Genomic DNA, 25,772 nt, shown 5'->3' with positions numbered 1-25,772 from the left:
TCTTTAAAAAAAAAAAAGAAAGAAAGAAAGAAAAAAAGGATAGGACCAGGGACTTCCCTGGTGGTCCCAGTGGTAAAGAATCCTCCTTCCGATGCAGGGGACACGGGTTCGATGCCTGGTCAGGGAACTAAGATCCCACATGCCACGGGGCAACTAAGCCTGTGCCACAACTACTGAGCTCGTGCACCTCAGCTAGAGAGCCCATGTGCAGCAAACTACAGAGCCCACGAGCCCTGGAGCCTGTGTGCCACACTAGAGAAGAGAAAACCTGCACGCCACAACTAGAGAGAAGCCCGTGCACCGCAACAAAAGATCCCGCATGCCTCAACGACGATCCCAGGTGCCGCAACTAAGACCCAACGCAGCCAAAAATAAAAATAAATAAATAAATCTTAAAAAAAAAAAAACAGAGAGAAAAGAATAGGACCCAGACTCCCCCTCTCTGTCTGTCTCTGAGTTAAACCTCTCTGAGAATGTGGGTGATGGAGAACCCCATGGCAGCCACTCCTGTTTGTGCCTCCCCTCTTCCTCCTTCCAGCCCCTCAGCCGCAGTGGATGAACAAGATTCACTTTGCCCTTTGTGTGCTGGGCAGAGCCGTGCCAGGGACGGCGGGGGTGGGACGGTTGCCCAGCTGCCCCAGCCCGTCTCCCCACCCCCACTGCTTGTCTTCCCACAAGCTGGCATGGGGAGGGCAGCACAGGCAGCTGGATGGGCAGTAGCAAGTGAGCCTCCAAGGTCAGGGGCATCCCTGGCTGGGAGAACATGGACTTAAGCTCAGACCAGAGAATTCCCTGCTAGCAGAGGCTGGGGACAGCTGGGGAAGCATCTTATACCTAGTGATCTCGGTTTCCTGGACTGATGGAGAGAGCACTGGACTGGGAGCCCAGCCAACGGACTGTACCTGTGAGCTCTTGGGACAATCAAACACCCCCTCCACACCCCTGGGAAATAATGCAGTATAGAGCAGCAGTTCTCAAACTGTTTGGCTGCAGGACCCCTTAACACTCTTAAAAAAGTAGCGAGGACCCCAAAGTGCTTTTGTTTACGTGGGTTATACCTATTGATATTTACCACATTGGTACTTACTGAGGAATTTTAAAATATGAATTAATTTAATTAAAATAGCAATAATAAACCCATTCTATGTTATAACATACACAACAAAATTTTTAAATGAGAGAATTTTTTTTTTTTTTTTTTTTTTTTTTTTGGCGGTATGCGCCGCAGCCTGTGGGATCTTCCCGGACCGAGGCACGAACCCGCGTCCCCTGCATCGACAGGCGGACCCTCAACCACTGCGCCACCAGGGAAGCCCGAGAGAAACTATTTTACAAAGCAAAAATATCAGGGAGCAGAGAGTCATTGTTTTACATTTTTGGAAATTTCTTTAATTTTGTTAATTCAGTTTAATAGAAGATACCTCTGGAAAATTCCAGGGTGCTTCTATAAGAGCATGAAAGTGAAAAGGGCAAATAATGTCTTAACATTGTTAGGAAAACTGTTTTGACCTCAAAGACTCCCTGGAAGGTTCTCGAGGGCCTCTGGGTTCCCTGGACCGGACTTTGAAAACCCCTGGTGTAGAAGAACGGCTGTGGACTTTGGAGTTGGGCAGAGTGGATTTAAATCCCTGCTCTGTCACTTTCTTCTTCGGGTGCTACGGGCCTCACCAAAGACCTCAGAAGGTTGAGGCGATTTAGAGTACACAACACGTAGCAGATGTGATATCAAGCTTGGCTGCTTTCCTCTTGATGTGGGCTTCAGTTTCCTCGTTTGTTAAACAAAGGGCTGGCTGGACTGGAAATGTCCAAGGCCGTTTCCAGCTCCAATAGGCTGTGGTTATTTAGTGAGGAATGTTCTGGAATTCCACACATTCCCATTCTAACTCCAGTGATATTTCCCCTTTCAGCTCCCACAGACACAAAGGCACATTCTGTTTACTAGCCTGTGGAGACGTGAACACAGACACACACATGTCATTTATGACACATGATACGCCCATGAACTCTGCTTAGAGGCCGCTGAGCGCCAAGACATACGCACAGGTACACGGAAGTTCATGGATCTATACATAGCGCAGAAATGCCTGCCCGGAGGAATATGCGCCTGTGCCTGTGCCCGTGCAGAGACAGGTGTGCACGCGCGCAGGATGCGCGAGGAGACCTCGCACACACACACTCACGCACAGCCACGGCAGATGGCCCCAGAGACCGCCCGCAGGGTGTGCAGCGGCCAGGGCCGCAACCACTCCTTTCAGTGGCTACTCCCCGCCCGGGACTCCCCGCTCCGCCCAGCGCGCCCCCGCCGCCCGCCGCAGTCCGCGTACTCCCAGCCGGTCAGCCCTCGGCTCGCCCCGGGCTCCGCGCATTTCTGCATCTCTCCGAGGGCTCGGCTCGCGGGAGCGAGCAGGGGAGGGGACGGCAGCCGGCGCCCGAGGGCCCGAGGAGTCGCTCTCCGCCACGGGCAGCTGGGGTCCTAGCTGCGGCCGGCGCGCGCGGGGTGGCCGAGAGCGGTGGGGCGGGAGCTCGCAGGCAGCATGGCGGGGCTGCGGGCCAGGCTGGGCTCGGGGCTCGGGCTGCTGGCGCTGTCCACGCTGGGCCTCTGCCTAATGCTGCAAGTCGGCGCCAAGAGGCCCCCCAAGACGCCCCCGTGCCCGCCCAGCTGCTCCTGCACCAGGGACACCGCCTTCTGCGTGGACTCTAAGGCAGTGCCCAGGAACCTGCCCTCCGAGGTCATCTCTCTGTGAGTGCTCTGGTCTGGGGTAGGGTGGGGTGGAGTGGGAGAGCTTGAGAGGGGAGGAAGGCAAAAACCTGCTCTGGGAGTGGGAGGGGAGAACCCCTGCTCCACCTCTACAAAGTGTGGGGACCAGGAGGGCTCCAGGGGGTCCTCAGGACTGGAGATTCAAGGCATCAGCCCTGGCTGGGAGTTCTGCAGTCATGCAGGCTCAGCAGCGGTGGCTGGGAAAGCTGGTGTTTATGGCCAAGAATGAATCATCACCACCATCAGCATCAATGAGACCTACTGTGTGCAGGGTTCTGGACTTGGAGGGAGGGGGTTGTTTACATGAGCATGGGGGCCCCTGCCTGTGATGTCACAGCAAGGACAGAAGACTTCTTGTGGGGGAAGGGTGGCAGCAGGGGGAGGGGTGGAAGTGAGATACACGCCTACAGTGCCCTGGCATGGGCAGATGCCTGCCACTGTTCTCGCCAGCCACTCTGCACGGGCCGGCCAGCCTGTCACTTGCAGCAAGTGGCCTCAGGAACTAGACAGGCTGTGTGGTCCTTGAGAGCAAGATGCTAATCCACCACCCCCATCCCTCAACAGCACCCAGCACATGGCGGGTGTCTGGATGATGGAAAAGGTGTGGGTAATGGAACCTTCTTTGGGCTGAGGTCCTTAGTGCTCAGAGAGGCAGTAGGGGAGGATGATGAGGAAGGCAGGCAGTGAGCTTGTGAGAAGGGAAAGACAGCCTCAAGTTGGGGGAGGAGCCAGGTGACATGGGGAGTTCCCAGGGCGAGGGAATGCAGAAACCATTGCCCTGTCCACCTCGTGCCACCCCAGCAGAGTCCCTGCATACTCCCCTCGGTACTGACTCAGGTGTCCCCTGCAGGACGCTGGTGAATGCTGCCTTTTCGGAGATCCAGGATGGAGCATTTTCCCACCTGCCACTGCTGCAGTTCCTGTATGGACAGAGCCTTGCTGAAGAAGGCCGGGGAGGGGGAGGAGGCGGGCAGGGGAAGGGGACAGATCCTGGACTGGGGAGAGGGGAGGGGTTGTGAGTAGCCTTTGGAGGTTAAGAGGCAGGTGTCCCTTACTTTCTCTCCAATGGGAGAGCCACAAACAGTGAAGCAACGGGGAGTCAGGAGGGATGCGGGGGGGGGGTGCAGCAGTTTTGGGGAAGGAAGATGGGGGTTGCTCACAAAAACAAAGAAGGCAGTATGTGGGGCCCAGTTAGGAACGGACTTTCCTCCTCTGCAGATCCCAAAGAATTGGGTGCAATAACTTAGGCTGGAGCCAGAGGGTGGACACTGCAGGGGAGAGAGCTCATCTTAGAGACAAGTGACCCCAGGGATCAGGTTCTGAAGAAAAAGCTGGGGACTGAAAGGGAGGGAAGACGGGAGGGTCTGGAATTCTAAAAGGGGCTGTTTATGTTTGAAGCCCCAGTTGCAGGAGAGAATACATGTGGTTATCCTCAAACTTGCCAGTCCATCTGGGAGGGACTGGAGAGGACTGGGGTGAAGGTGGGAGACAGAGCAGGGGGGAAGGACCCAGCTTGACAGGAGAGATCCGCCCCTGGCTGTTCTTACCCTAGGGAGTAAATAGGGACCCTGGGAGCTTCTGGGACCAGAGCAGGCTCCTGCCTGGACCTGCCGCCCAGGCTGCTCTGGGGTTCTCTGCTGGGGTCCCAAGGGTGGGTGGGAGGCATGGCCCGGGGGTGAGGCAGCCGGCTGGGGGCTGGCGCGGCAGGTGTGCCATTGGAAGCTCTAATCCACCTTTGTCTCTGCAGGTTACTCAATTCCAACAAGTTTACACTGATTGGAGACAATGCCTTCACTGGACTGTCTCACCTGCAGTACCTGTGCGTGGGAAGGAAAGGGGAATTGGGAAGTGGAAGGGAGGAGGGCTGAGGGGGAGGGGGAGTGAGGAGGGCTGGGGGGAGGTGAGGGGGTGAGAGCCCTTGAATCCTCTGACCGCAGGACCCAAGCAGAAGGTCATTTCATCCATGCCTCTGCCTAAACCATCCCGCCTGGATGCCCTATCACCACAGACTTAATGTCGCCAGATTCAGAATGGAAGCCTGTCGTCTTAGGGTCATGGGCTAGAATCTAGGTGGGGCATAGGAAGTAGCTGGTCGAGGGTCTGGGATCCCGACTGGTGGCTGAGACAAGTTCTCCTTTTCTTCAGCTTCATTGAGAACAATGACATCTGGGCACTTTCCAAGTTTACCTTCAGAGGACTCAAGTCTTTGACACACCTGTGAGTACATCACACTCAGACACCAGACCAAAGCCCCCTGTCTCCTGTGGCCTTTGGCTTCGGTCACGATCTTCAGATGACCCAGGGGTCTCTCTTGCAGCTCACTGGCCAACAATAACCTGCAGACACTGCCTAGAGACATCTTTCGGCCCCTGGACATCCTGAGTGACTTGTAAGGCCTGAGTCCTACTTCTTTTGACAATGGCACAGAGGGACACATCCCTGGAGGGAGGGGTGTGGGAGCCAGAATTGGGAAGATCATAAGGTCTTGACAGGCTGGAGGGTTTGGGTTTGGGGCGGGGAGAAGGCTAGGCTGAGTTATATATAGATTGGTAGCCTTTCAAGTCGGGGTTCTTCAAGGCATCTGTGGGTCCTCTTAAAATGCACACGAGTCGTTATGTATATATGTTTTTTAAAACATGTGCTTTTAAAATCTATGCTTGATTTAAATCTACGTTAAGGTCTGATAGCATAGCCACGGTCATTGATCAGTATTTCTACAAGAAAACAAAAGCCCCGGATTGTGGAAGGTTTGGAGGAATTGGGATGCAACAGATAGTTGTGCAGGTCATACACTGCAAGAGGCACCTGGCCAAGGAGGCAAGTAGGGGATGAAACTCAGCCCGCACTCTGCTGGCCAAGCACGTGTCCACGGGGCTGCACCCACCCCAAGGGGAACATTTTCCTAACTGGCACAAAGATGCCACATGAGCAACCAATAGCAGCCTTGACAATATCTACTTCTGAAAACCTAGATGGCCTGGGCGGGCAGAGCATCTGGGAGCCTGTCCCTCTCTGTGTCCCCTCCATCACCCTCATGATCCAGGGACCTGCGGGGCAACTCGCTCCACTGTGACTGCAAGGTGAAGTGGCTGGTGGAGTGGCTGGCACACACCAACACCACAGTGGCGCCCATCTACTGCGCCAGCCCGCCCCGCTTCCAAGAGCACAAGGTGCAGGATCTGCCGCTGCGGGAGTTCGACTGCATCACCACAGGTAGGAAGAAGGTGCCCCACCGTGGGCATCAGGCTGGGCCTCCCCAGGGAAGCTCCCAGCAGCCTGCCTTGCCAGTTGAGTAACCCGCACCACCCAGAAAGCTCTTACCCTTCTCCCTAACCACCCCACCCCCCGCCCCGACCCATCCCTGCAGATTTCGTGCTGTACCAGACCCTGTCCTTCCCAGCGGTGTCGGCCGAGCCCTTCCTTTACTCCAGTGACCTCTATTTGGCTTTGGCCCAGCCAGGAGCCAGCGCTTGCACCATCCTCAAGTGGGACTATGTTGAAAGGAAGCTTCGAGACTATGATAGAATCCCAGGTATCTGTGCCTGGCCTGGGTGCGGTGGTCCTTATGGTGGGGTGGGCTCCATTGTTCCTCTTCACTGAGTTCCTATAGGAAGAAGGATAGATGAAACAGGGTCTCTGCACGTAAGAACTTTCTAGTCTTTGCGGGGAGGGTGATACATACATACATAACATCCAGATAATACGTAGGTGTTAGGAGGAAGATATGACCACAATGCTCTGGGAGCACAAAGGAGAGGCCTACCCTGGGCAATCAGGGAAGGCTTCCTGGTGGAGTGGATGCCTAAGCTGAATCTTGAAGGATGAGGGAGAGGGAGGAGTGATGTCCAGGATCCTGGCCTAAGTAACTGGACGGTGCCAGAGAACTAAGCAAGATACAGGAGTGGCCAGTGAGCTCAGTTTGGGATCCACTGAGTTTAAGCTGAGTCTAGAAGGCTGAGGGAGACTTAGCTAGGAGAAAAAATGTGGGAAGGGTATTCTGGCAGAGGGAACAGCATGAGCTGTCAAGAAGGTCTGCAGCAGCTTAGCTGCTGTGAGAGCATGCACGTGTAAACAATTAGCAGCTCACAGGATGACAGCATAATGTTCAAGGTGGAGAGTGGCAGACGAGACCCGAGAGAGATGAGGACCAGGCCATTGACAGGTTCTGAGCAGAGTGTATGAATCAATCCGATCTGTATTTTGGAAAATTCCCTCTGTGAGCAGTGTGGAGAGTGCTAGGCATGAAGCAAGACAGGTGGGCACGCCAGGAGGGGTTCAGCTGGAGCCTGGACTGGGACAGCAGCAGTGTGGACGGAGAGGTAGAGTAAGGAGGGATTGAACTGATGCAAAAGGAAACCGAAAGTTTAAATTGCCCTGTATCTATGAAAGAACTTGAAGTCGTTACATAAAAAACCCTACTCCCAAAGAAGACTCCAGGGCCAGATGGTGAATTCCATCAAACATTTAAGGAAGAAATAATACCAATCTTACACAAACTGTATTAGAAAGCAGGAGGGAGGGTTGACAGGACTTAGGGACTGGTCAGCAGTGGGTGAGGGAGAGGGCGGCAATGTTGGGGATGGCTCCCAGGATTCAGGATGGGGTGACTGGGTGGAGCCACAAATTGAAGTCAAGAACACAGGTTTGGGGGTAGATGTAGAGCTCAGTCTTGGCCAGCCAGAGTTTGAGATGCTTGTGGGTGTGGGGGGAAGGAGGGTCTAAGCTGCTGCTCAGGAGCTGGGGGAGTCATCAGCATCTGGGTGCACAGACCAAGGCTGTGGAAAGGACTCAGGGCGTTGACTGCCAGAGCCTGAGGCTCAGCACAGGCTTCCCTTGGGAAAGAGGTGGGGTCACGAGGAGGAGGAGGCTGGTGAAGCAGCGCTGGCAAGCAGGAGAGGAGAGGCGAGGACTGGGGACACCAGGAGAGGCGAGAGTGTGTCCCCACGTGACTCCGGTGCCTGAGAAGGGGTCCGGGCAGTCTGGTTGTGGTGCAGATGTTCTTGTACATAAAAGCCCTCTCACACGTGGGAGCTCTTGGGGGGTTGTGTTTTCATACACAAGGCTCCAAGGCTCTGTTTACCTAGGCTTTGTCACCAGCTGTGGCTGCGTTCAGACTCTTTCTCCTTCCCCTTCACCAGCGGGGTAGCTTTGGGCAAGTCACTAAGACTCCGAGCCTCAGTTCCTTTCTGTGTGAAATTACAAAATAATAGGGTGTATTTCAGCGTGATTCGTTGAGGCAATCTGTTCACACTTAGCACAGTGACTGTACACAAGAAAAGCTCAATAATGGACATGACGGTTATGCAGTCGGTCGATATCTAGCAGCACCTACTTTGTGCTCAGTGTCAGCTTATATTTGAACCTTTGGGTCAAGGGCAAAGGGAAGGTGATGCTGAGATTGATTATTAGCTGTGAGACAATTAGAAAGCATTGAGCACCCAGCGGATATTCAGCGGGGAGAGAATACTGTAGCGAAGAGACTTAGTCTTCGTCCACCGTTGGAAGGGACCAACCCTCTTTTCTGAGGGTGTGGCGTGGGGCAGGGGCTTGCGGGCCCCCTGACGCTGCCTGACTTGCTTCCCTCCGTCCTGCAGCCCCCTCTGCAGTGCACTGCAAGCCGATGGTGGTGGACAGCCAGCTGTATGTGGTGGTGGCCCAGCTGTTTGGTGGCTCTTACATTTACCACTGGGACCCCAACACCACGCGCTTCACCAAGCTGCAGGACATCGACCCTCAGCGCGTGCGCAAGCCCAATGACCTCGAGGCCTTCCGCATCGATGGCGACTGGTACTTTGCCGTGGCTGACAGCTCCAAGGCGGGGGCCACCAGCCTCTACCGCTGGCACCAGAACGGCTTCTACTCCCACCAGGCCCTGCATGCCTGGCACCGTGACACTGACCTGGAATTCGTAGACGGCGAGGGCAAGCCACGCCTGATCGTGTCCAGCAGCTCCCAGGCCCCCGTCATCTATCAGTGGAGTCGCACCCAGAAGCAGTTTGCGGTCCAGGGCGAGGTGACCCAGGTGCCTGATGCCCAGGCTGTGAAACACTTCCGCGCAGGTCGCGACAGCTACCTGTGCCTCAGCCGCTACATCGGTGACTCCAAGATCCTGCGCTGGGAGGGCACCCGCTTCTCCGAGGTACAGGCGCTGCCCTCCAGGGGCTCGCTGGCCCTGCAGCCCTTCCTGGTGGGTGAACGCCGCTACCTGGCCCTGGGCAGCGACTTCTCCTTCACACAGATCTACCAGTGGGATGAGGGGCGGCAGAACTTTGTGCGGTTCCAGGAGCTGGCGGTGCAGGCCCCTCGGGCCTTCTGCTACATGCCTGCTGGGGACGCCCAGCTGCTCCTGGCCCCCAGCTTCAAGGGACAGACACTTCTGTACCGACACGTGGTGGTGGATCTCAGTGCCTAGAGGGGGTCCGGGGCCTCTGGGTTCCTCGGGTAGCACTGGAGGCTGGGTGGGGCCTCCGGGTGAGCAGCATGTTTGCCTGTGTGGAGACACATGTAGCCAACCTGCATACATGCCCTCACGTACGCATCCCCCCCGGTGAGCATGGACCGTACCGTGGACTCTAGCCCAGGGATGCCACTCAATTTTCACCGTAATCAGCATGAAGTCTCGTATACGCACCAGACCACCCAGTCCCTGGTGCCCCTCCCAAGTGTGGACGCCGGTTCACCCCACACCACATCTGCAGCCTCCTTTGCTCTGCTGCCTTCCACATGCTCTGGTCCAGGGAGGGGTCCTGGGAGGGCTGGAGGCTGAACCGCTCCTTCCGCTTCTTCAGCGTATCCTTCCGACCCTCTGGTCTTTCCTGTTGGTGCTCGTGTCTGTTTACCTGCTTATGCTCCGCATTGCAGCCCACGGCCACGTCCTTCATGCTGCCGGGTGCACTCCCCCACGCTACCCGCCTTCTGCACGCACACGTGGACACGGACAGACTCCCTCAGTTACACGCACACACACCTGTCTACACTCCCATCGCCATGTGCACACATGCAGATTCAGCGCTGCCTAAAGCGGGTCCCCTCCGTGACCTTGCCTCTCTTCCTGGAGGGGCACAGAGTACCTGTCCTCCTCTGCTCACCCCTGGTGTGCCCACCCTGCAGCTGAAAACGATTGGAATGGTGATGCCAACCTCTGGGCACCAGCTTGACCTCCTGGGGGCAAAGCCCCTCTGCCTGAAGCAATAACAACAGCTCCAGCAGACCCTGCCTTCTTCCCAGCGCCGTCTCACTGCTCCCTGGAGTTTCCTTCTCTGACCCTGAATCCAGCTCACTGGTGAACGGGAGACCACCCAGATGAAAGCCTTTCTGCTTTCCTTTCCTGCAGCTGCCCCAGCCTCAGACCACCCCCTGGTTCAGCCCCACCATTGGGATATGGACCCTGCGCTGTGTTGGCTCCTTTGGGTGCATCCAAGGGCTGGCCAAGCCAGGGACGCTGCAAGCCCCTGAGGCATCTGGGCAGGTGCCAGGAGTGGAGCTGGGCTGAAGAGCATCCTGGGGGCCCTGGTGCCCCTCCAAACCACAGAGGCACACCCCAGGAGCACTGCCTTTCAGTGCATGCTGAGTACCGCAGGGGGGAGGGAGGGAGGGAGGGTCCTGTGGGAGCAGCACCTGGCAGCCAAGCTTCTGCTGCCCTCTGCTGTACGCTGGGAATAGAGGGCTCCGAGATGTTAGGCTGGTAGGGAAGGCACAGGGCGGGGAGTCTCTTTCCTGTGCCCAGACTGTGTGGGGACCTCCAGGTAGGAGGATGCCCAGGGGCGCTTGGGGACAATGCTCTGATTCACTTGCTTCAAATAAAAAGTTTCCACCCCATTGACGGCTCTCAGGTATCCAATGGTGATGGTCAGCGGCACCTGTTTCCTTAAGAACAGAGCTGTGTTGTCTGTCCCCGCTGCTTGCAGGGGGTCAGCATCAGCTTTCAGACCCCCTTCCTCCCTGCTCCCCTCCCTCTGAGGAGTGAGTAGGGACCCGGAAGTCAGCCGGTGCTGGGGTCAGGAGTTCATGGTGATGACGCTCCAGTGCCGGGTGAGTGTGGCTAGTCTCCATCACCCGGGGCTGACTCACGGCCAAGGGTTCCTTCTTGGAGGTCACAGTCTTGGGGCCCACTGAGACTGGAGGCTGTCTCTCGGTCAGGTCAAATCCAACCATCAGGGCCAAGGACAAGCTCAGCAGTCCGTCTCCTCGCCACCCCCCTCTGCTGGACAAATATGTGTCATCGCTGCCACCCTCGGCCCTAGGTGTGAGATTTCAAGCAAGTGGACTGATTTCTCCAAGCTGAGCTTCTCCTTCTGTAAAGTAAATAATAAAACCTACTTTGTCCAATCCTGATTCTGCCACTTACTAGCTTGGAGGTCTCAAACATATTCCTTCGCCTATTGGTATCTCAGTTTCCTCATCTGGAAAATGTGGCTAATCATGCTACCTGTGTGAGAGGGTTAGCGTGTGATTTGAATGCATTAGATTTATGATGTGTTAATATATGTAAGGCTTAGAATCGTGTGTCTGGCACAGAACTAAGATTGATTGATTGATTGATTGATTGATTGTAGGACTCTAGGAGATACCCAGGTGGCTCAGAGAAGGCTGCTTTGTGGGCGAGGAGAAGGTTGATCTTTGGGGAGACCTGCTGTCTGTGGATTAGGGTTCTTAACCTATCTTCAGTCTCAGAGCCCCTGTACCCTACATCTTACCTTTAGCCTCAGATTCCCACTCCTCACAATAGGGAATCTCATAGGTGATGTGTTTGGGTTTCCACCTACTGAAACCACATTCACGTGCTCTTGGCTTAGCAGGTATCTCTTGGGACCCCCCAGCCACACTGTCCTGGGAATGCCTGTCCTGCTTTTTCAAATGGGGAATGGGCCCTCATGCTGTGCCAGGGAGAGGTTGCCAGGGAAAGAGGGTTGAGTCTCCCAGACATGTTGGCACTCTGTTGCCCAGTAGAAAGATAAACATCACTCTTGACTGTCACTCCCCCCAGGGCACCCCCCAGGGTTGGGAGACGCTCCTCCCCCTGAATACCCAGCTTTCTGCATATGGGGAATGGAGCCCACCATATGCCTGCCTGGTCACCTGCCAGAGGTGGGTCATCATATGTCCAGAGAGCTGCTTAGCAACCCAGTCTAACTGGGTGACTGTGTCAACAGCTCAGGACGAGTGGGCGTGAGAGGCAGAGTCCACTCATTTTGCCAAAGCTCAAGAGGGTGACCCCCTCAGCTGTCAGCCTCACGCCCCTCCATGCTCTCAGGAGCAGACCTCTGACATCTTGTCCCTTAGATTTTTCCAAGCACAGACTCTTGGAACCAAGAGTCTCCATGTGAGAGACGGTCCCAGCTGGGTTGGCTTAGAGTGGGCACAGGGGAGCTCCTCTCCAGCGAATGGGGGTCAAGTAAGGCCTGTGATGCCGAGGTCAGGTGACTCTGGAAGGCAGCAAAGGTGGGGGAGGGGAGGCAGTTCTGCAGCAGGTACCAAAGGCCCGAGGCTCACATGCACACAGTCAGCCCAGGTACCCTACCTTCTGGAGGAATGGCTGTCCATTCCCTTTTCTGTACCCCCTGCTCCTCCTGAGCTGTCCAGAGGGTCAGTCATATCCTTTTGCTCCAAGGAGACAAGGATACTTTTCACCTTCATTACAATGTCTGTGTCCAGAGATGGATGGTGTCCGGGACCTTCCTGAGGGGATCCTAGCCCTGGGGGGTTCTTGTTCCTCCAAACTAGGGTGGGAGCTAGGGCCAATGTGAGCAAGTGATTAGGCAGGGGGAGGGAGGCATCAGGGCCTTGGGGGAATTTCTCCTGTGGGCCAGTTTCACTGCAAGCTCTCCCACTCAGCAACACCAATAAAACTGATGATGAGAATTATGACTATATAATCACTGAGTGTTTATTTATTCCCAAGAAGCCTCCTTTCCCTCCATCATTAGCTATTCCATCCTTTTGATAGATGGTGAGTGTTAACTGTGGCTCTAATAAAAAGTAATAACTGCCCAAGTTTTCCTCCCCCACGCTCTGGGCAGCTCTGCTGTCACCCTCACCTCAGCCATGCGAGGCAGAAGGGAAGCTGTGCGGGGTGCCTGGGGTGGGGGGATGATGCGCTCCCCATTTTCAGAGGGAGGAACGAGGCACCTAGCAGAAGAGGTACAAAGAATGCAACCCCACGTAGAAGCAGCAGTTTGCCTTCTCTTTTTTTAAAAAAATTACTTTTTATTGGAGTATAGTTGATTTACAATATTGTAAGCCTTTTCTTTTGAGCCTCCCGCCTTCTTCCAGATACACACCTTCCTCCTAGAGGAGCTTTACCATTCCCTGTCCCCTCCCAGAGCTGCCCTCAGAAGACTGATTAATCTAAGCATTCATTTATCGTTCACCATCAGGTGCTGTTGGGCAAGTTACTTTCCACCATTGAGCCTATTTCCTAAATGGTAAAAAAAAAAAAAAAGGATTTTTGTAAAGATCAAGTCTCTGCGCTCAAAAATGCACTACAAAATGGTAGTCGTTGATACTGTTAAGCTCTCAGGGATATCTGTGTTCTTAACTCACGGAAATAGGTGGGATTACAAACTTTTGGAGAAGAAGACATGGGGGGGCTGGGGACTCCACCCAGAATCTTTCAAATCAGCCTGCCCAGGGATGTGGGCTCTGGAAAGGTATCCCAGAGAGAAGTCAACTCCTGAAGCCCACTCTTCAGCAGGGTGAGCGGGATGGGGGTGATGAGTCCCTCAGGTTCCCTCTCCTCCACCTCCTCCCCACTTTCCCTTTAGGTCACCTCAGCATCTTTGAGGCGCTTACCGATCTCCCGACCTAGTGCTATAAGACCTGGATTTGCTGGCGCCCAGCCAAACCTTCTAGTTCTCACCTGAGTCTCTAACGGGGGACGTCCATGCCCATTCCCATTTCACAGAGGGGGAAAACGAGGCAAGAGGGGAGCTAGTGAAGATCCGCGAAAACTCTGGACTCCAAATGTCCTTCATTTCTTTCTTCCCCCATCGCACCTTTTTAAAAAAGTTTATTTAGTTTATGTATTTTTGGCTGCATTGGGTCTTCGTTGCTGCGCGCGGGCTTTCTCCAGTTGTGGAGAGCGGGGGAGCTTTAGTAGTTGTGGCGCACGGGCTTACTCGCTCCGCGGCATGCGGGAGCTTGGCGGACCAGGGCTTGAACCCGTGTTCGCTGCATTGGTAGGCGGATTCTTAACCACTGCACCACTAGGGACATCCGCACCATCTTGTTTCCGTTTCCTACCCCCCAAATCTTTCCCATTCGGAGGGCTACTCAACCTACGGACCCCATCCACCAGTCGGAGGCGCATCGCCACTTTAAGGGGCAGGCCTCTCACCTCCCTGACCTCGCCCCGCCCTCTCCGCGGCCACACTGCGCCTGCGCCATGAGCCGGAGACCTGGGGTTGGGCAGAGCCCAGTTCCGTGCAACTTTCAAGTGAGTTGCAAACTCCGCCCGGAGGCCGGTGCAGGTGTACTGGAACACTGGGGCCGTGGGTACATACACGAACGCTGGCTGCGACCAGCCACCGCTGGCCCGGGACCCACAGCGCCCCCGGCAAGGGCCGAACGCCTGGTTCTCCGGGGCAGGAAGTGCGAGTCGGAACCGTAACTGCCCGAGCGGCGGGGCGGAAGAGCGTGCCGGCCGGTACCGGCTCCCAATTCGGTTCCTGCCTGCCCCGGCCCGCTGATCTCCCCATTCTTCAGGCTTCCAGCACTGCGGAGTTAGTGGGCGGTGGGCTCCGCCTCCACCAAGGGGCAGCCCGAGCGCCCCTGTGGTTCCCACACCTCCACTGTTAATCCCATCCCAGCGCAGGCGTGAGCGTCCCTCTGGGCGTCTTCCTGGAGGGATCTCCCTTCGCTCCCGAGACTGCAGGATGGTGTCCTGGATGATCTGTCGCCTGGTGGTGTGAGTATGGCCGCTCTAATACCCTCTCTATCCCTGGATGTCAGCCCGCCCCTGAGGTGGAAGCTGGGAATGTCTGGTGGAAAAGGGGGCTTTTCTGAGCTATGTCACACCTTTCCCTTCCCTCCAACATTCACCGCAAGGTTTAACGGACCTGCGGACCTGCACAAGGCATTGGGCACCGTGTGCTTGTCCCCCCCGCACTCAAGCCTACTTGGCTGATGGCGACCCCCTGCAGTCACACACTCACTGCAGGCAGGTGAGTGGGACGGAGGACCACAGGCCGGCCAGCCGCCCCTTGGCAAACACAGGATGTGGCACGTTGTGCACAGAGAATCCAGGTGCCGGCTTCCCATCTGAGCAGTCAGTCACGTGACTCACCACCCTGGCCCCAGCTTGCCCACTCTGTCCTACTCCTCACCTGGCTGGAATATCCTTGCCTGCAACCTGGCAGTGCCAGGTCTGGTGGCCCTGGGCCTGACTGCACGTCCAGGGGCGTGAACAGCCTGGTGCTCTCATGGCTCAGAAGCCTGCCTCCCACTCACCTTGTGGAGTGGCTGTCTGTGCTCTCGCTGCATCATGCATCCGTGGGCCACTCGTGCAGGCCTGGGCAGGCTTGGGATGTTTGTAAACAGCAGGGTGGGGAGGTGGCCTCCAGGGCACTGACTCAGGTGCAGGTTGTTCAAGCCAAGCGGGAAGAACAGGGCAGGCACTGCCACCTCGAACATGGGGTGGTGGGGAGGCCGCCACCTGGCAGGGGCGTGGGGAGTGGTGCTCCTCTCACTCTCCCTCTGCTTTGGGGGCTGCTCTTCAGGCTGGTGTTTGGGATGCTGTACCCAACTTATGCTTCCTACAAGGCTGTGAAGACCAAGAACATTCGTGAATATGTGAGTGCGGGGGTGGGCAGGGGGGCTCAGCTCAGGGTGGGGGGGGAACCACAGCCTTGGGGGTGAGGTAGGATTTGGCGAGGTGGGCAAGTCCGAGCTGGCCTCCCTTTCCTCCAGGGGTATAATCTGGTGGCGTACCCTGGAGCAGAGTGGGTGTGGATGGAGGATGGGCTCTTGGGATTCTTTGCAGGATCTTGTGGGTGCAGCCTGTTGGGGGTGGATACAGGAATGAGTGGCAGTTTCTCAGAGGCAACTTTCTAAGGCCAGCCAGGTGCCAGGGGAATGCAGTGGGACGGGCTTTCTGGAATCTCTGGGCTGGGTCAGCCTGGGACAGGGGATTTGGCACTGCAGGCTCAGCTGCTGGCCTCTGACCTCTCTGCCCACCCCTCCCCGTCCAGGTTCGGTGGATGATGTACTGGATCGTCTTTGCACTCTTCATGGCAGTGGAGACCTTCACAGACATCTTTATTTCCTGGTATGGGCACTGGGGTTCTGTGGGCTGCGGGGAGGGGCTGGTCCTCCCTGGCCTGGCTCCCTGGCGGACCTTGCCCCCTCTGCTCTGACAGGTTCCCTTTCTACTACGAGATCAAGATGGCATTTGTGCTGTGGCTGCTTTCGCCCTATACCAAGGGGGCCAGCCTGCTTTACCGCAAGTTCGTCCACCCCTCCTTGTCTCGCCATGAGAAGGTACCCCAGGCGGGAGGCAGGGCGGGCAGTGTAGGAGTGGGTGTGAGGCGAAGAGCCCTGGACTTGCAGCTCAAGACACTGGGGACACCTAGGCTCTAATCCCAGTCCTGCTGCTGTTTAGCCATGGGGCCTTGACAGAGCCTAGCCTTCCTCCTCTTCTGGGAAAATCAAATGGGGACACATGTGACAGACCTTTTGGGGGTGTGAAACACCAGCTGGAAGTTGGTTTGGGGATGGTGGGGGGAGGCTGGAGCACGGCCAATCATTGAGGTGTAGGATCCGGTGAGTGGATGGGGAGCCCTGTGCTCTGTGGGTGGGGTGGGCTGGGAGGCGTGGCTCCCAGTGGTTTCTCTGGGCCACAGAGGAGTGACTAGGGCTGTCTGCCTGAGCTTCCCCGCCCCCCACCCCGTGTCCGCAGGAGATCGACACCTACATCGTGCAGGCCAAGGAGCGCAGCTACGAGACAGTGCTCAGCTTTGGGAAGCGGGGCCTCAACATTGCCGCCTCGGCTGCTGTGCAGGCAGCCACCAAGGTGCCCTGGGCCCCAGCCCTCCCCCATGCCCACCCCCACCCCCAGGGCCTTTTGAGTGAGTCCAGCTATCTGTCAGGGAGCTGGGAGATCGCAGCTGTCCAGGCCGGGCGAACAGGGGTGAGAGGTGACAGGTGGGGTGTTGGCAGGAGCACAGAGCTGGAAGTTCAAACTTCCCTGGCTCTGACACTGACCGTGAGTGGCTACTCTTGCTCCCTGGGCCCTACATTCCTGCTGGCGCCACAGAGGCACAGAGCTAGGAGTTTGTCGTGGTTTTTTCGGTTCTGAGGCCTGTGCCCGAGGGATTGCTTGCAGGTCAGCCTTGGTTTTCCTGGGCAGCTCCCCTGGTTGAGGCCCCTTCCTGCCAGGAGCCCTGCCCCCCTTCCGTCAGGTGGTGCAGCGGATCCCACTCTCTTGCAGAGTCAGGGCGCACTGGCCGGGAGGCTGCGGAGCTTCTCCATGCAGGACCTGCGCACCATCTCCGATGCCCCTGCCCCCACCTACCAGGATCCCCTCTACCTGGAGGACCAGGTACCCCACCACAGGCCACCCATCGGTGAGTGGGCAGAGGAAGCCAGAGCTGTCCCGAGAGGGATGGCTTCCTCCAGGCAAGCTGTGGCTCCCCCCAGGGCCAGAGGAAAGCCTGGCTCAGCTGGCCCTAGGCCTTCAGACTGTGTCCGTGCCCAGCTTTGCCTCCCGGCCTCCTTCTCCTCCACAACAGGGTACCGGGCAGGAGGCCTGCAGGACAGTGACACCGAGGATGAGTGTTGGTCAGACACAGAAGTGGTCCCCCAGCCATCAGCGCGGCCCCGAGAGAAGCCTCTGGGCCGCACCCAGAGTCTGCGCGTGGTCAAGAGGAAGCCGCTGGTGCGGGAGGTCGGTGGTGAGGAAGGCACAAGGGAAGTGAGCTGCCCTGGTGGCCGCCTCAGCCCGGATCTCTCACGGTGTGCCTGCTCTCTCTCCCCACAGGGCACCTCGCGCTCCCTGAAGGTTCGCACAAGGAAAAAGACCACGCCTTCAGACATGGACAGCTAGGGTCTACGGAGCCTGGCCCCGTCTTACCTCGTGCCCTGCAGGGCATTGGGACTGTTTGGAGGGGACCTCTGGCTGCACATCTGGCCTGCCTGTACCAGCTGCCTGGGTGCTGCCCTCCTGACTCTTGCTGTCGGTCACGGGCCATGTGTGGGGCTGCACCCATGAGGTACCAAAGCAGGCTGGGCTTAGGGTTCTATTTATTGTCTTCCTCACCCCTCTACCTTCCCAGGTATGGAACCAGAGCCCTCCCCAGACCCCTGAAAAACAAAACCCAAAGCCCACCCAGCTGTGTTCGTTCCTTCCTGTCCTTCAAAGTACTTCACAGCCTTCTCCAAGGCCATGTGTGTGTCCTGGTTGTATGGCTTGTGTTGGTGCATGAGGCCAGGTTTGTGGAAGTTTTGATAAATAAATGCGTAAAAGTGCTCTGTCTCTTCTGGTTTGTAGCCCCAGTCCTCACAGCACGTGTTATTAAACAGCCTGCCCCAGGCCCGTCTGGACCTAGTGCTGAAAGGCCAGACAGACTGCCAGAGGGGCCCAGTGTTCTGGGGCGGATAGCGTCGACAAATTGTTGTGATGCAGCAAGTACTATTATGGAAAGCTCTTGGGGACCTCTGAGAACACGGATGGGAGAGTGCGGGGGGCGGGGGCGGGGGGGGCGGCAGTCCCATCCGGAGGGGATGGGATCAGGCCTTGACGGGGAGTAGAAACCAGTGGGAGCGAAGGTGTGGAGGCACCTCGGGCAGCACGATAATCTCATGGGGATTAGCTGAAGCTGTGCGGAAGATGAGGGCTGGGGAGGCCGATTTCCTCCAAGGGCCTGCCAGGCCTAGAGGCAGCTCCCGGTGCATCGAGTTCGTCAACACTCAGTTTGACAGGAGCTTTGCACCTCTGCGGAGTGGCCGTGAGAGGGCAGCAGCTCCAGGGTCTGGGCTGCCCCCAGCTTCCAGGTCAAGGAGGGCGGGGCTTGGAGGCTGGGTAGGGCCTTGTCCTGCTGGGGCCTGTCAGCTAGCCGGCTGGAGAGATGATGCAGAACTCTGGCCCGGCCTCCAAACGCCCTCCCTGCTGCTCGTGGTCATTGGTCCTCAGCCAGTCCCATCCACGAATCTCCTCTGTTCTGAGACCCAGGCTGTTTGCTGGCTCCACTCCATCCCCTGCTCTAATCCCTGGGGCAGCCAGTGCCCAGCCCTGGCCTCTCCTGCCCCTGGATGCTGGGCTTACTGTACTGTCCCCGGGCTGCTCCCCTCTCCCTCCCACATGCCTCCTCTCCTTTCCCACTTTCGATTAAGTCAAGAGATGGGTGAGAGTGTCGGGTCGGAAGGGGGGAAATGGGGTGGTCACCCGGAGTGACCTGAGGAGTGTGGATTAGCTCTGGGTATGGGGATTATCCGAGTTTATTTGGGGGAAGTACTTAATCTGCTGGGTGGCTTAGCTCCTCACGGATTGGTGTTCAATGACTTCCTATCTTGGTGTTCCCTTGCATCATGGGGTTGATTTATCTCTTCATTTATTCCTTCAAAAATCTTTATTGAGCATCTCCCAGGTACCAGGCATGTTTCGAGAAACTGGGGATGCAAAGTCAAGTGAGAGCTAGCACCTAGAATGTGGCTGGCCCAGCAGGGGCTGCTCTGAACCCCCGACATATATTAATTGAATCCTCACAACATTCTCATGAGGTACATACTATTATAACGTCCATTTCACAAATGGGAAAACAGGCACCGAGAGGGCAAGTAATTTGCCTGAGGTCACACAGCTAGGAAGTGGCAGAGTTGGGTTTGGAAAGCAGGCAGTCCAGCTCCAGAGTCAGTGTACTTAACCACTATGCAGAACTAGAGTAAATGAGAAAGTTTCTTGCCTGGGAGGCAAGGAGAAGGAAACTAGCAGTTATCAAACATTGATTGTGGGGACTTCCCTGGTGGCGCCTCGGTTAAGAATCCGCCTGCCAATGTAGCGGACACAGGTTTGCACCCTGGTCCAGGAAGATCCCACATGCCGTGGAGCAACTAAGCCCATGCGTCACAGCTACTGAACCTGCGCTCTAGAGCCCATGAGCCACAACTACTGAGCCCACGTGCCACAACTACTGAAGCCGGCGCACCTAGAGACCGTGCTCCACAACAAGAGAAGCCACTGCAATGAGAAGCGTGCGCACCACAACGAAGAGTAGCCCCTGCTCGTCGCAACTAGAGAAAGCCCGTGCGCAGCAACAAAGACCCAACGCAGGCAAAAATAAATAAATAAATAAATTTATAAAAAAACCAAAAAGAAACATTGTTTGTCTGACCTTGTGTTGGGCATTTTAAAGAGATGATTTCCTTAAATCCTCTTGTCAAGGCTGTCAGGTCAGGGTTATAGCCATGTTACAGATGGAAGAACTGAGACTTGGAGAGGTGAAGTAACTTGTCCGTGATCGTGCTGCCTGTGGGTCAGGGCCCTGCCCCCTGATGCAAGTCTGCCCAGAAGTCACCTAGGTGGGGGTGGAATGGCAGGATCCACACCCCTGAACCGAGAGAGAAAAACAGAGGAGTGTGTGATAAATGGACAAAATGAAATAAAAACTCAAAGCGGGGAGCAGCTGGGGGAGGCCTGAAGGTGCCGGCTGGTGAGGGAGTTTTCTTGGGAGCTGGGGCTTCACCAGCCCTCATTCCTTGGATGGGGCCTTACAGTGACAGGAAGGGTCACTTGGGCCCCGGGGCTGAAGTAGAGATGGTCCCTGATGGCTATCTTAGCCCCAGCCTCCTGGCTAGCCTGGCTGCCCCGCTGCTCCTATTTCTGTCTACAGAACGCATCACTTTCATTCTGACATTGGCCTCCAGGCCTTTGCTGCACTGTATGCATCCCCTGTGCTCCCAGTACTCTTCCATCCATGCCGTCAGGGCCTTCCTTCTTGATCTGCTTTCTCCAAGAACCCTCCCCTGACTCCAACCCCTCCTGAGAATCCTGAGGCTCCTGACCTCTGGCCCACTCACCCTGTCCTGGGCGTACGATGCCGTGGGGTCTGCTCACGTGCCCATCGCCCCCTCCGCTCCCTGACCAACCAGACTCTCCTAGACCCCAATTGCTTCTTGCTCCCCACCTCATCAGTCTGGACTCTCTCATGTCTCCGTGCTCTTCTCCTGTCCCCCCAACATCCTGTCCTACTCCTATTTGCCCTCTGAACCCCACTCAGACATCACCTCCTCCAGGAAGCCCTCTGTAACCTTCCCCTTGCCCCCTTGGGGTTGATTGCTCATCTAGACCACGCTGTCTCTGTTCTTGCATGGACTTCTATTTTTGCCTTGAGCACATCGTATTCCCCCCCTACCCACTACATTGTGACTTCATAATGAATAGATTTGCGTCTTACTTTTGTATCCTGGCCCGGAGCAAATGGTGGTTTAGACCAAGTGAAATATTGTAGTACGTGGTGAAGTACTTAGTCTCTCATTTCTGAGCTAAGCATCACCCGCTCTGTGAGGCTCCCCTGATTTTTCCAGGCTGGGACTGGAAGCGCCTTGTTAACGTTGGTTAACATGCCCGACTCCAATCGTTACCTGCAGTGCCCAGCCCAGGGCCTGACACCTAAGGTGCTTCAGGGAATGTTAGCTGGTAAAAGAACATGGACCAAGTGAGCAATAGCTCCTCGAGGCCGGGGACGGCCTTGGACATTCATCTTTGTACCCTGCAGCTCCTTGGTGCCCATCACAGAGCCTTGAAAATGCCCAGGTCTCTGTAACACGTTTGGCGAATGTCTGCTGCAGTTGTTTGGATTCCAAGACATCCGGGGGCCAGAAAGGAAGGGGCAAGGAGAATTCCAAGTTCTAGACAAGCACATGTGATCCCGGGACTGGGGCACTGGGTGTGGGCCGGGCTTCCCTCAGAGCCTGCCCTCTGCCTCCGAGAATCACGGACACATCTGCCCAGCACCATCTCCCTCTGCATGGGGTTACTGGCCCAGCCCATGCCCTCTCTGGCCCGGCCCCTAGGGGAAGGTTAGGCCTTGCTCTGGCCGGCCCACGGCCCCGCACCTTCTATTACCCCACCAGTGTGCCCACTGCCTTCCCAGGCAGCATCACGCCGGGCACTGGTAGGGAGACGAAGAGCGTAGGCCAGGCTTCCAAGGCTTCCAAGGCTTCCCCTTGGAAGCACACACCTTTGCTTGGCCCAGGGACCAGCCCTGCTCGGTTTGCCCTCACTCTGTCCTCCCCATCCATCTTGCCTGCTTCTGAGCGATGCCCCCATTGCCTCCAAGTTCCCAGGGACAGGTGGCCCTTCATTCCCAGCCCTCCCTTCTCCCTCCTCCGCACAGCCCAGCTGTCCCTTGGACCTTTCTGGTGGCTCCCCTCTCTCCCTACCTCTTCGGCCCCTCCCGGTCCTGGTCCCCCTTCCCTACCTCTGGCTTCCAGGTGCACTAGCCCCACTGCTGCATTTTTCGCTGCCACTCTGAGCTGCAGCAGCGTGGTTAGCCTCTTGTTGCAACACCGCCCTGGCCCAGGCTGAGTCGGGGCCTCTTGGCTGGCACTGCCCCACCCTTTAAAGGGTTGAGAAGGTGAGCACTCCGGCGCTCGCCCCCTTGGCCCCCGCCCAGCATCAGGGACTGGGATGCCTATAGCTGGGGAGGTGCAGAAGCCCTGGCAGGAGGATGAGACCCGCTGCTTAGGAAATCCCGGGCGCCAGAGCTGGGTTACCAGGAGGAAAGTCCCGAGCCTCGGGCGGGCGGAACGAACGAGGTAGCTTTCTCTACCAGGGTGGCTGGATTGCAGGGGAGGGAAGTTTGGGCGGAAGGAGAAGGGGCATTGGTGAGGTGCAGACTGAGAAGAGGAACTAGGTCAGAGATGTGGGTGGGTGGGTGAGAGGGGAGGGGGCATCTGCCGTGGAGCTTCCTCCTGGCTCCAGAAGCATCTCCACACTTCCCTGCCTCTGCCCCTCTCCCCAGGTCCTGGGAGAATACTCCCCGGTATTCCCCCCTCCCCCATGCCCCCGCCCCAGGCGTTGCCACAAGGGTGGGGGTGGGGTGGGGGGAGGCCAGCCTCAGCTGTCTGAAGGATGGAGGGGCTGGGGAAGTAGGGCTAGGTGCCCAGACGGCCGCGTGTGTGGGAGGGGATGTCCTCAGATGCCCTCCACCCGGCAGTCCCCGCTCTGACGTGTGGGTGCCCCCCCTCTCCCTGCCCGGATTAGTGGCAGCTTGGCCTGACTCTCCGGGGCTCCTTTCCCTGCCCCCGCCTGCTGCCCTCCCCTGGGCAGGGGGCTGCTCCGCCCGAAGGGCACTTGTGCTTGCCCAGGTAAGGGGCTCTGGGGACAGCGTGAGGGCAGCTGGCTCATGAGTGCTGCTGCGCGTGTCAGTGGGAACGTGTGTATCAGTGTGTGTGTGTCAGTGCTCTTGAGGGGTCGTTGCGGGGCCGGAGCGGGCCCACGCGTGTCTGGGGGTGCTGGTCAGCTCGCCTCTGTCCACGGATCCGGCATTGTGTCCACACGTTGCGTGGCTTTCCTTCTGTTTGTGTCTTTGTGTGGCTCCTCAGATCTGCTCTGTCCTCAGGCACAGAACAGCCGGCTACAAGGGCTCTGTGGGCCTGTGGCATAGGCTGTGGAGCAGGATAGGGAATTGGGCGAGGGTAGAAAGGGGTCCCTTCCCCCGCCACCCCAATCCCCCCACGACCCCCTGGGCATTTTAGGAGCCTGTCCTGAGAGTCCTGGTCTAGCCCAGGGATAGTGATCTGACAAAGGAGACTTGGCAAAGGGGGTGGGGGGAGGTGTCTGTCCCACTTCTGTGGGGCTGTCCCCATCCCCTCGGGGTCTCGACAGCCCAAGCTCCCACCCTGCCCTGCCCAGCCTCTTCTAGGCCTCTAAGCCGCAGGAATCTCCCCCTGGACTCGCCCACAAGTTTTGGCTGCCAGAGGACACAGATGGGGGACTACAAGTACACCCCAGCCCTCCATCCACATCCTGGAGCCAGCCTGGGAGCAGGAGGCTGGGGCTTGGGGCTTGGGGACTGCAGTCTGGGTTAGACCCTCCAGGATCACTTCCCCTGGCACACTCAGGTCCAGGCCACCCCTCAGGGGAGCTGGGGGAGGAAGGGAGTGTTAATAACTCAGTCACGTAAACAACACCTACCAGCCTGCCCTGCCACAGAACCGGCCTCTGGGGGAAGGCTAAGGGGGCCAGGGGAATCTATGCCAACGCGACCTAAGTCTTGCCTGGTGCCGACCCCTTCAGGCCTCCTCTCCTCAGGACCCCTCCTCTTCTCCTCAACTGGTGAAAGGATCCCGGCCTCCCCTCCAGTCTCTTGGGAGGAAGGCTCCCTCCAGGTCCTCGTGGCTTCCTGCTCCAGGGATGGTAGTGTGACCTGGGACAAGGCTAGAGGCATCCAAGAACTCATCCCTTCGATGGAATGGGGGTGGGTGGGTGGTGCTCTCTGTCCCAGCCTGGGGGAAGGCAGGCCAGGGATGGCTTCCACACGGAGGCAGGGGAGTCGCAGGGTGGGACGTGGGTGCCTGAGGGGAAGGGAAGCGCCCGCTGGGCGTGTGGGTTTCTGTGTGTGTCTGAATCTGTCTGTGTGTGTTTGAATCTGTCTGTTTGTGTCTGTGCTCTGGAACCACCCTCGCAGAAGGGCCAGGATGCTTCCTCGGGTGGAGGGTGCCCTGCTTTCCCATTTCCTCTCCTCCTCTCTGCTCCCTCCCAGGAGCCAATCCCATGGGCTCCTCTCCAGGGCTGGGTCTGGAAACACGAGGAGCACAGGACAGCGGCACAGACCCCCAGAACACGGGGCTGGAGCAGGTGGCAGAGTGCATCTGGTCCGACTTCCTCTCTGGACAATTGGTGAAACTGGGGCCCTTAGACCAGGAACAGACTAGAACCTAGACCCTTCTAGAACTGCTAAGGCAGGACACTGTGCCCTGGGAGGGGGCTTGCGTCTGGAACGGTGAAGAGCAGCTTGGCCAGATGAGGACCGGGTGGGGCAGACCTGGGCCAGCGAGTGTGCCCACGTGCCAGAGCTGGAGAGGATCAGGAGCCAGTGGTCCAGCAAGCACGGGGTGGCTGGCGTGGGTCGGAGCGCCCATCACTGACCCGTGAGAACTCGACTGCCCCTGCCAGCTCTGGCACTGACCCCTCCCAGCAGCCCTGCCCTGGCACCCCTGGGGGCACCCCGCCCCATCGTGGCCTGGTCCGGCCCCTCCCGCCCTTTGCTCCAGTTCCCGGGCTTGGCACCTATAGTGGGGGTGCTGTCCGCCTGCCAGGCTCCGGGGCCGGGCCCACGGGAGGGTGGGGCGGCTGGGAATCTGGCACGCTGCCCCGGGGGAGCCTCTCTCGGCAGGCGCCCGGGTGCCGTGGGGGGGAGGGGGAACAAAGGGCTCATTCTCCCCGTGCGCAGCCGGTGGCATCGCCGGGGCGTTGGCGGAAGCCCCCGGGGCCCGGGAGGGGGCAGGCCCAGGCGGGGCCGCCGAATCTCGGGCTCCTGTTTCCCCGCAGGGTGCTGGAGGAGGAAACCGGCGGAGCAGCTTCCACACTCTCAGTTGCGCGTCTGGCGATGGCGATCAGAGGTCCTGCTTCGCTCTCCGCTGGGCACTCCCTCCATTAGCCGCGCCGCGCCGCGCCGTGCTGCGCCGTAGCTGGTGCCTCTCTCCCGGGTCACGGGATCGGCCTCCCTTCCAGGCACGACCCCCTCCCCCGGCCCCTCGGCCTTTCCCCCCACTCCGCCATCTCCGACCCGGGGCGCGCGTTCCCCCCGGCCCGGCTCCCTCTCTCCCTCCGGGGGCACCCGCTCCCTAGCCCCGGCCCGGCCCTCCCCGCAGCGCAGCACGGAGTCTCGGCGTCCCATGGCGCAACCCACGGCCTCGGCCCAGAAGCTGGTGCGGCCGATCCGCGCCGTGTGCCGCATCCTGCAGATCCCGGAGCCCGACCCCTCCAACCTGCGGCCCTAGAGCGCCCCCGCCGCCTCGGGGGAAAGAGAGAGCCAGCGCGCTGAGCAGAGAGCGGGAGAACGAACGAGTTTTCGCC

At 57.9% G+C, this 25,772-nt stretch overlaps 3 protein-coding genes across 5 annotated transcripts; all 3 read left to right on the top strand.

Annotated features, from left to right (window-relative positions):
- The first annotated feature begins 2,295 nt into the window (after positions 1-2,295).
- On the top strand, positions 2,296-11,086 carry LGI3 (leucine rich repeat LGI family member 3). Of its 3 annotated transcripts, none has more exons than XM_059072466.2 (8): positions 2,296-2,740; positions 3,609-3,680; positions 4,506-4,577; positions 4,904-4,975; positions 5,076-5,147; positions 5,802-5,971; positions 6,126-6,290; positions 8,353-11,086. In XM_059072466.2, exons 1-8 carry the CDS (start codon positions 2,535-2,537, stop codon positions 9,168-9,170), a joined length of 1,647 nt encoding a protein of 548 aa, XP_058928449.1. In that variant the 5' UTR covers positions 2,296-2,534; the 3' UTR covers positions 9,171-11,086. The 3 variants fall into 3 exon arrangements, with proteins under 3 accessions (XP_058928449.1, XP_066895943.1, XP_066895944.1); XM_067039842.1 differs by having other exon boundaries at positions 2,409-2,740; positions 6,159-6,290; XM_067039843.1 differs by having other exon boundaries at positions 2,418-2,740; positions 6,219-6,290.
- Positions 11,087-14,124: 3,038 nt separating this feature from the next.
- Positions 14,125-18,220, top strand: REEP4 (receptor accessory protein 4). Its single transcript, XM_067040180.1, has 8 exons — positions 14,125-14,663; positions 15,475-15,547; positions 15,946-16,022; positions 16,114-16,234; positions 16,653-16,766; positions 17,184-17,319; positions 17,485-17,639; positions 17,733-18,220. The coding sequence occupies exons 1-8, from the start codon at positions 14,632-14,634 to the stop codon at positions 17,796-17,798; spliced, it is 774 nt and encodes a 257-aa protein (XP_066896281.1). The 5' UTR covers positions 14,125-14,631; the 3' UTR covers positions 17,799-18,220.
- A 7,371-nt stretch (positions 18,221-25,591) lies between these two features.
- Positions 25,592-25,696, top strand: HRURF (HR upstream open reading frame). The gene has a single exon (XM_059072502.2). The coding sequence runs from the start codon at positions 25,592-25,594 to the stop codon at positions 25,694-25,696; it is 105 nt and encodes a 34-aa protein (XP_058928485.1).
- The last annotated feature ends 76 nt before the right edge of the window (positions 25,697-25,772 follow it).

This window comes from Kogia breviceps, chromosome 8 (genome assembly GCF_026419965.1).
Source record: "Kogia breviceps isolate mKogBre1 chromosome 8, mKogBre1 haplotype 1, whole genome shotgun sequence".
In the NCBI taxonomy this organism is placed as follows: domain Eukaryota; kingdom Metazoa; phylum Chordata; class Mammalia; order Artiodactyla; family Physeteridae; genus Kogia; species Kogia breviceps.
This window is presented reverse-complemented; position numbering and strand designations above follow the sequence as displayed.

Bases quoted from the DNA above. Each gene is read 5' to 3' on its own strand.
- LGI3 (XM_059072466.2), top strand. From the start codon at position 2,535: ATGGCGGGGCTGCGGGCCAGGCTGGGCTCGGGGCTCGGGCTGCTGGCG. The intron at 4,976-5,075 runs GTGAGTACATCA...TCTCTCTTGCAG, and splicing joins CTCAAGTCTTTGACACACCT to CTCACTGGCCAACAATAACC. The intron at 5,148-5,801 runs GTAAGGCCTGAG...CTCATGATCCAG, and splicing joins CTGGACATCCTGAGTGACTT to GGACCTGCGGGGCAACTCGC.
- REEP4 (XM_067040180.1), top strand. From the start codon at position 14,632: ATGGTGTCCTGGATGATCTGTCGCCTGGTGGT. The intron at 16,235-16,652 runs GTACCCCAGGCG...CCGTGTCCGCAG, and splicing joins CCTTGTCTCGCCATGAGAAG to GAGATCGACACCTACATCGT. The intron at 16,767-17,183 runs GTGCCCTGGGCC...ACTCTCTTGCAG, and splicing joins CTGTGCAGGCAGCCACCAAG to AGTCAGGGCGCACTGGCCGG.
- HRURF (XM_059072502.2), top strand. From the start codon at position 25,592: ATGGCGCAACCCACGGCCTCGGCCCAGAAGCTGGTGCGGCCGATCCGC.